This window comes from Capricornis sumatraensis, chromosome 14 (assembly GCF_032405125.1).
Source record: "Capricornis sumatraensis isolate serow.1 chromosome 14, serow.2, whole genome shotgun sequence".
NCBI classification, from domain to species: domain Eukaryota; kingdom Metazoa; phylum Chordata; class Mammalia; order Artiodactyla; family Bovidae; genus Capricornis; species Capricornis sumatraensis.
Window position 1 is genome coordinate 11,689,539 of NC_091082.1, and position 9,774 is coordinate 11,699,312.

General features: G+C 44.4%; 1 protein-coding gene across 2 annotated transcripts in view; it reads right to left on the reverse strand.

Moving 5' to 3' along the window:
- DSTYK (dual serine/threonine and tyrosine protein kinase) overlaps positions 1-9,147 on the reverse strand; it is a 50,450-nt gene extending 41,303 nt beyond the window's left edge. For both annotated transcript variants that reach the window (XM_068986163.1, XM_068986162.1), the window contains exon 1: positions 8,883-9,147. In XM_068986163.1, coding sequence (XP_068842264.1) covers positions 8,883-9,147 — 265 coding nt within the window. The remainder of the gene's footprint in view (positions 1-8,882) is intronic.
- Between the last annotated feature and the right edge of the window lie 627 nt (positions 9,148-9,774).

The following is a 9,774-nucleotide window of genomic DNA, read 5'->3' on the forward strand; positions in this document are numbered from 1 at the left end:
AAAGTATCAAGTTCCAGGATCCCTAAGATTACCAGACTCCCCACTTGGCAAAGAATGCAGTCAATTTTCAAGCATGGGGTGGCCTACGCTTAGACTAAAAATCCTACAGGAGACTCCAGACATCTGAGAGTGATGAAAGAAAAGCTGTATCTTTCGCAAGGACTCTACACTCTTGTTATTAATATGAATGACGCCTTTCAAATTCCCTGGACCATCCCTGGAGGTGACCTTTACTTCCTACAAGAAGTAAACAGCAAGTTCACCTCAGATCTTAAAACTGTTAGAGAAAAAACCACATCCACCCACACACCTCACACTCTTCACATTGGCTCCGCTGTGAGTAAGCTCTGATGAAGATGAAAGACACTCTAACCACAACCTTCATGAATGCATTCTTCTTTTGAACCATGCCAACAAGACAATTATAGTTATTCCATCAAAGATACACTGGGGCTAATTCTCCTGTACTGTCAGAAAGTTAGTGAAGCATCTCAACTCCTCTTTTTGTCAATACCATTTAATCTTAGAACTTCTCATATGCATTATCCTTATCCCCTCAAATGGTTAAGCGGGAAACCACAATGTGTAAAAAATCCTTCAGAGGGTACACAATGAAACGCTAACCCTTCTTTCTTTCAATATAACTTCAACTTAAAAATAAAAATATCAATTAATTGGACAGTGCTTCACCATTGAGTGTCCTGAACCCAGCAGAGTTAGGCATTAATAAAGATTTGCTGAGTGAATATTAAGGATTTATTTCCTATATCATGATGAAGCTCTGATATTGGATGCAACTAATTATTTGGGACATGAAACTCATTCTTTGGGATACTGGCAGCTCTAGCCTAACTAGTCATCTATCAAATGCTTATTATTGCTCTTTTTTAGGGACACAGACAGGAAAATGTGGGCAAATATATAAAATAGTATATCTTTCATGGAGGAAAAACGTCCTTCTGAAGTGGAAAAACACATCATTCCAATCATCTACCAGACATGGAAACGATTTAACAGATACTAATTTGTCTGTTATGTACTACGGCAGGCACTGCAGGGATACAAAGATGAATAAAACACATCTTTACCATTAAGAATTCATGATCTAGCAAGTGAGATAAGACAAATATATTCATAGTTATTATACAAATAAATAAATACAAGCATGATCTATATGTCTATAGCCTATAGGAACTGAGCAATAGGTTTAAGGTGAAATTTACTTCAATACATATTTTTTGAGGCTTTATTTTCCAAAGATTGCTTTTGAGAAGTGCATTTATTGCAGGAAGATTCTTTGTTGCCTTAACCTAGTAAGACAGAGAGGCATGGACAAATAAATGCTGATGCTGGTAAGTGGACAGAGCAAAACAAAATTTAAAAACCAGAACTGATTTTTATTTTAAATCCATGCTTTCTTTAAATGCTACTCACAAGGCCGAAGAACTAACCATACTGAAATCAGAAATTACTTTTAAGACTAAACTAAGCATGTTGCAAATGATAACCATCTTAAAGGTAATAATGTCTTTTCTTTCAAGAGCAGGCAGAATTATCCAAGCCTTTTTAGTGGTGGGCTACCCCATTCCATGGAAAATAGATTATCCTAGCAAAGGAAGATTAGGAAGGGGAAAAGAAGGGACTGGAAACTGGAATAAGTAGCTTGAGTAGGTAATGTCACACTATACTCACTCAATCAGATAAAATCTCCCACTGAAGTAAAATACTGTTTCATGGCAAGCTACAGAGCCTGGGTTATGACTCACTTGTAACAAAATCTCTCCAATGCAAGGGTGCATTTTACAGTCTCATGGGCAGAGCAGGAAAGAACAAGGGAAGAGTTGCAGAAATGAACTGGGAGCTTAGAGACCTGGGCCTAAATGCGGCTTCAGCTCAAAATTGTTCTGTCCTTCATTCCATCCTTCTGTTCCTCTTATTCTTCCTCAATCCCCATGTGTCAACCTCCTAATCTAATGTTCACCAAGTACGTACATACACATAAACACACACACACACACTCAAACATCACATGTGTTTAGTACTAAGTACCTGCCTGTGCTGTGTGCTTTATATGATCTCTAAATGTCACAACTTTGTGAGGCAGACATTGTCATTCCCATTCTATTTAGATAAAACTTACATACCATAAAATTCACCCTGTTAAACCATACAATTAGGTGGTTTCTAGCACATTCACAAAGTCGAACAATCATGACCACTCTCTAATTCCAAAACAGTTTTATTCCCTAGGAAGTAATCCCATACCCATTAGCAGTTACTCCTCATCCCCTGCCAAATCATTAATCTACTTTCTGTCTTAACAAATTTTCTTGTTCTGGATGTTTCAAATAGCTGTGGCATTCTGTATCACTCCCATTTGACATACAAAGAAACTAAGAATCCAACAGGTTAAGTGCTATGCTTAGTCACTCAGTCACATCCCACTCTTTTCGACCCCATGGACTGTAGAGCCCACCAGGCTCCTCTGTCCATAGGGATTCTCTAGGCAAGGATACTGGAGTGGGTTGCCATTTTCTTCTCCAGGGGATCTCCCCGACCCAGGAACCCAGGTCTTCCACATTTCAGACAGATTCTTTACCGTCTGAGACACCAGGGAAGCCCATAATAGGTTAAGTAATTTGCCCTAAGTCCCACAGTTAATAAAAGGCTGAACTAGAAGAGGAACTCAGATCTAATTCAAATGCCTGTGCTTGCTTTTGACTACTTTTTTTTTTTTGGTGCTGCCACATGGCATACGGGATCTTAGTTCCCAACCAGGGATCTAACCCCTACCCCCTGCAATGAAATAAAGGGAACCCAACCACTGGGCCACCAGGGAAGTCCCAATTGACTACTCTTCCCCCCCACCGCCATTTGTTAAACCAAAAAACAACAGTGGTTGAAACTTCTGACTACTATTTATTGCCTCCATGCCAGAAGAAAACAAAGAAAGTGAAAGTTTTAGATATACTTGGGGAAATGGGGTTTTGTTCATTTAAGGTAATAAAAGTAATACAACTAAGAATCACATTTACAGCACCACCTCTGCTAAGCTTATGTTGAAATGCTGAGGCAGCTCTTCCAAATAGATCAATACAAATTACTAGAAACAACTTATTTTCTTAAAGCAACAGGTACACCAGACTTTTCTTCTCTTTCAATTCTGGCAGCCAGTTTACACCAGATGTGACCAAAGGAGGGTGAAGGATGCTGGAGAAACAAAGCTGTTCACGAACCAAAGGCAAAAAGCTGTAACGGCCTAAGAATTGTAACTCACTTAAAAGGCTTATAATCTAACTTTAGCTTTCTGCTATTTTTCTACTTTATATGTTGCATATGTGTATGCTTGAGATAAGATTATACCTTTCTAGAGGGACAAGTTCAGATTTTCTTAGTCCTTTTTGTCCTCATTCAACATAAACAAACAGGTGCACAGTATTGATAATTATAATTTTTATCTTTCTTAACAGAAAACTATAGAATGGGAAGACTGATCTCCACTAATCCAAGGCCAAGGCCAATGTTTTTATTTGACTCTTTATCCCCCATGCTAGTACTCAAATGTTTACCAGTTCACTTCAGTTGGTCAGTCGTATCTGACTCTGTGATCCCATGGATTGCACCACGCCAGGTTTCCCTGTCTAGCACCAACTCCTGGAGCTTGCTCAAACACATGTCCATTGAGTCACTGATGCCATCCAACCATCTCATCCTCTGTCATCCCTTTCTCCTCCTGCCTTCCATCTTTCCCAGCATCAGGGTCTTTTCCAGTGAGTCAGTTCTTTGCATCAGGTGGCCAAAGTACTAGAGTTTCAGCTTCAGCATCAGTCCTTTCAACGAATAGTCAGGCCTGATTTCCTTTAGGACTGACTGGTTGGATCTCCTTGCAGTCCAAGGGACTCTCAAGAGTCTTCTCCAGCACCATAATTCAAAAGCATCAATTCTTCGGTGCTAAGCCTTTATGGTCCACCTTTCACGTCTGTACATTACTACCGGAAAAACCATAGCTTTGACTAGATGGACCTTTGTTGGCAAAGTAATGTCTCTGCTTTTTAATATGCTCTCTAGGTTGGTCATTGCTTTTCTTCCAAGGAGCAAGTATCTTTTAATTTCCTGGCTGCAGTCACCATCTGCAGTGATTCTGGAGCACAAGAAAATAAAGTCTGTCACTGTTTCTACTGTTTCCCCATCTATTTTCCATGGAGTGATGGGACCGGATGCCATGATCTTAATTTTCTGAATGCTGAGTTTTAAGCCAGTTTTTTCACTCTCCTCTTTCACTTTTATCAAGAGGCTTTTTAGTTTCTCTTCACTTTCTGCCATAAGGGTGGTGTCATCTGCGTATCTGAGGTTATTAGTATTTCTCCCGGCAATCTTGATTCCAGCTTGTGCTTCCTCCAGCCCAGTGTTTCCCATGATGTACTCTGCATATAAGTTAAATAAACAGGGCAACAATATACAGCCTGGACATACTTATTTCCCAACTTGGAACTAGTCTGGTGTTTCATGTCCAGTTCTAACTGTTGCTTCTTGACCTGCATATAGATTTCTTAGGAGGCAGGTATTCCCCTCTCTTTAACAATTTTCCACGGTTTGTTGTGAACTGTAGAGTCGAAGGTTTTGCTGTAACCAATAAAGCAGATATTTTTCTGGAACTCTTGCTTTTTCTATGATCCAAAGAATATTGGCAATTTGATCTCTGGTTCCTCTGCCTTTTCTAAATCCAGCTTAAACATCTGGAAGTTCACTTCAGCCTGGCTTGGAGGATTTTAAGCATTACTTTGCTAGCATGTGAGATGAGTACAATTGTGTGGTGGTTTGAGCATTCTTTGGCACTGCCTTTCTTTGGGATTGGAATGAAAACGGACCTTTTCCAGTCCTGTGGCCACTGCTGAGTTTTCCAAATTTGCTGGTATATTGAGTGCAGCACTTTAATAGCATCATCTTTAAAGATTTGAAAGAGCTCAACTGGAATTCCATCACCTCTACTAGCTTTGTTCGTAGTGATGCTTCCTAAGGCCCACTTGACTTTGCACTCCAGGATGTCTGGCTCTAGGTGAGTGATCACACCATCATGGTTATCTGGGTCATGAAGATCTTTTTTGAATAGTTCTGTGTATCCTTGCCACCTCTTCTTAGTATCTTCTGCTTCTGTTAGGTCCATACCATTTCTCTCCCTTATTATGCCCATCTTTAATAGCTAACACTTACAGAGCACCTTACCAGGCACTGTTCTAAGCACATATATGAACTCCCAACAACCCCAGAGGCAACTACTATTATTATAATCCCCATGTTCAGATGAGGAAACTGGCAAATCACAGTAATGTCACTCAGTAAGGACCAGAACCAGGAGGAAAGGATATAGCACAGCCTAGAGCATGCAAACTAAATATATTTGAGTCATTGCAACTTCTTAAAACCCAGAGGTCTATGACACACTGCAACAGCTTGGAACTCTACTGGACCAGAAAATAAGAAAAATGCTTCTCCCTCTGCGACTCTGTAATACTCCACTCTGCCTATCTTCAAAAGTGCTCAGAGCCTTTATTTCACTACCGCTGAGCCCCCTGTGACAGAGGTAAATCAACAGACAGGCTCTCAGCCCCCACAGTTAAGTGAAAAGAAGGCCAATGATTTGGGAAGAATAGAGGAGCTGGGACTACCTGTCGGTCCAGTGGTCCACCTGCCAATGCTAGGGCTCGATTCCTGGTCTGCAAAGACTCCACATGCCATGGGACAGCTAAGCCCGTGCATCACAACTGAGCCCACGTGCTGCAACCACTGACGGCCGAGTGCCCTAGAGCCAGTGCGCCACAACCCAAGAAGCCGCCAAACGAGAAGTCCGGGCGTCACAATGAAGACCCAGTGCAGTCAAAAATAAATAAAACATAAAGCTTTTTTTTTTTAATGGAGGAACTGAATCAAAGCAATTTATAATTCAGTTTTTCCTGTACAGGCTAAGCAACTCTGATTTCAGAGTTTTATTCCACCTGCTTTTTAACTTCTAAAACATCAAGTACATATACATTATATGCTCTTTACACTGCCCCAGTGAATTAAAAACTGTCAAAATTAAGAAGGAAGCATTATTTGGGGGGTTCTCCCCATCTCTTTTGTGGTTAAAAGTGAAATAATGAAAATTTAGTTAGTCTCTGATCTTCAATTGCTCAAATGCCATACTATATTCCAACCAAGAAGACACTTCCATTCAGAAACAATGATTAAAACCTTCAGAAGGTATATGAGGTTAAGCAAGGAGTGTTCCTTTCCTTGACATTTCAAGTTCCTATTAATCAGAAACCAATATTCACAGAAGAAAGTTAAGAATCTTTGAACGAACTTGACCTTGTAAAGAGATGGTCTGTAAAGGGAGAGAACAAGAACCAGTTGTCCTTTAAGGAGTCGTTCTACTTTCTAACACAATCATTTAAACAGCTGGGAAAATCGGATCCCCCAAAATATACATAGTAGGTGCCACTTCTCTAATTTCTCCTTTTCACCTCCAAAGATAAAACTCTCCATTCTAAACGAATGGAAGCACTTTATGGAACAAAACCAACAGGCTCCCAGTCCTGTCATCTGTACCCTCCCCTACTTTTTACTTTGGATGAACAGACTCCAGAGGGTGTAAAGAGTTAAATGCGCAAAGATGAGTTCTTGATGCAGTCAACTAGAAAAGCCAATGAGGCAAAATACAAAGGTGCATTTGCATTTCTTAAGTGGCCTTTAAAGAATAAAAACAAGAACCAACCAATGTGCCTCGAAAACCTCCATCTCTCACAGGCGAATCTACTCTTTTTTTTCAATAGTAATTCTACAATAAACAGTTGCTGTAAAATTACAGCAACAGAGGGTTTTTTAAGATAAAAGAAAAACTGAGCAGTGAAAGCTGCTGGAAAGCACTGCTGAGGAAGAGGGTGAAAGTACACATTCTGGGGCTCACCTCCGAAAACATCCGCCCTTCTCACACAAACCAGTTTTTTAATCGCTTCACAGAAATCAAGCCCCTCCATGGGTCCATTTTACAACAGCAAATCTCTGGGCAGATGTCAAAACCACAACTTCAGAAAAGCTAGTCATCCTTCTCCTCCCACGTATCCTATCAGATAAATAGAAGTTTTTATTTACATCCAGGCCAACCTAGATAGCATATTCAAAAGCAGAGACATTACTTTGCCTACTAAGGTCTGTCTAGTCAAGGCTATGGTTTTTCCAGTGGTCATGTATGGATGTGAGAGTTGGACTGTGAAGAAGGCTGAGCACTGAAGAATTGATGCTTTTGAACCGTGGTGTTGGAGAAGACTCTTGAGAGTCCCTCAGTCCATTCTGAAGGATATCAGCCCTGGGATTTCTTTGGAAGGAACGATGCTAAAGCTGAAACTCCAGTACTTTGGCCACCTCATGCGAAGAGTTGACTCATTGGAAAAGACTCTGATGCTGGGAGGGATTGGGGGCAGGAGAAGGGGCCGACAGAGAATGAGATGGCTGGATGGCATCACTGACTCGATGGAGGTGAGTCTGAGTGAACTCCGGGAGTTGGTGATGGACAGGGAGGCCTGGCATGCTGCAATTCATGGGGTCACAAAGAGTCAGACACGACTGAGCAACTGAACTGAACTGAGGCCAATTAAGTAAAATATCATTAATCAGAATCTTATTTTTATCACCATTTTTGGAGTCTCAGACAAATTTAGGACATTAAACGTGCAAATCTGGAAACACAGGGCCTGACACAGAAACTCTGAAGAGTTTAAGAATTCAACGCATTCTACACCTGATGCTCAAATTTGCTGTCAGCCTCTAAGTCAGTGTTTCTGAAAGTGTTTGTGGCCCACCTGCATCAGAATCCCTTTGGGATGGCTTGCATTTAGATTCTTAGGACCCACCCACTAGACCTACTCAATCAATCTGTGGGATAGATGTTTTATACTTTAGTTTTAGGACACATTTTCATTGGAGAATCACTGAATGAAATCCCCTGACTCTTTGCTGTGTTATCCCAGGGTATCTAACTACATGGGACGCCTGTCCTTTCTCCCATCCAACCTGTTATTTCCTAATTAGACCAAGTGGTTAACAAACCCTCCTGTTCCCACCAACAGCAGTTTAAGAGGAAGCAAGAAATTAGGCAAGATCAAAGACGCTGCACGATTTTAAGTGCTTTAAGGTCTCTAACACATGCCAGGGAGAATCAAGTCAAGTTTCAAGACCAAAAAAAAAAAAAAAAGAGAGAGAGAGAGACCCTTCTTCCCCTGTCTAACTTTACCATAAGCGCAAGCCGCCATCTCTGGAAATACCGTGGCAGACATAAGATAGCCTTTCCTTTAGCGATTCCAGCTCCATTTAGAGTTATATTCCTTACTTCTTCAGAGTTGCCTCATGATTGACGTATATTTCACACACAAAATCAAGCATGCACGCACACACAGCAGACACACACCACCTCCACTAGAGTCCCCTGGCCTCCTGAGGGTCCCTGCCTACCGCCCATCCTGCACCCCCCCATCCCTGAACTGGGACTCTAAGCACAACTGCTCACCCCCGAACTTAGAGTAACTTTCCTAGGCGCCACCTCTGCCGCCTCCAAACGCGGGCCCCGGCTCCCGCCCCCGCCGCCGGTCCCTCCGAGCCCGCTCCTGACCCCCCGCCTCGGGCGCCCCTCGCCCCCGGCCCCGCCGGCCGGTCCCCGGCGCCCCCTCCCCCACCCGAGACGCCCTCCCACGGCACCTCAGAGAGCCGGTCGGCAGGGCCCCGGCCCGGCCACGCCGCCCTCCCCACTTTCCGCCTCTCCCCGGGCCTGTTTCTCTGGGGCAGGGGCGCGGCCCGCCCCCCGGGCTCGCCTCTCCGGCCCCGTCTCCGTCACCGCTCGCCCTCCTTACCCGCCGGCAGCCCGGTCGCGGCGACGTCGCCGGCAGGGCCGCGCGCGGCCTCGCCGCCCTCCGCAGGGGAGGAGGGACAGCCGCGGGGCTGCGAGCCCCTGAGGTCGCGGAAGAACTTCTGTGTGTCGCGCAGGTTCTGCCGCAGCCGCCCCAGGTAGCGGCGGTAGCGACCAAAGCCCCGGCACAGCTCGCGGATCACTCCGCCGCCTCCCGGGCCGGGACCCGACTCCGGCTCGCTGCCCCACGGCACCCCGTCGCCCTCCATCGCCTCAGCCTGTTCTGTCTCCGCCGCTCGGTCCCCGGTCCTCAGGCCCGGCTCCCCTCCTCCCGCGCCCCCGTGCTTAAGACGGCAGGAATCCGCCTCCTGACGCCCCCGCCTGCAGTCGGCCGGGCTCCCAGCCTCCGTCACCGCCGTTCAAAACAAACCAACCCGCAGCGAGCCCTGAACGGAACCTTTATCTCAACTGTCTGGAAGAGTGAGGGGAAGGTTCGGCGGCGCACCGGGTCACTGCGAGGGCTTCTGGGAAGTGTAGTCTGCGCCAGGGCAGGAGACTGGAGACTGTGGAGGCGACCCCCACCCCCCAACACACACACACCCCCGCACACACCCGGTATACCTCTGCCCCAGTCTCACCCAGAGTTATCACGCTCTCCCTGGTTTAAAAACATGTTCCTCCTTCTTACAAAAGTGCCTCTAGAGTCAGACAGCTTCTTCAGAACCCGGACTCCTGCACATGGGGAGTGCCTTACTGAAATCAGAGCAAAAGATTTTAATAGCAAAGGAAAGAAAGGAAACAAGACTGAGGCTAGTACTGTGCCCTAAATGGCTCTCGCTTTCCGGTACAATAGATACTGGGGAACCGGCTGAAAATTTCATGGAAATAGGAAAACT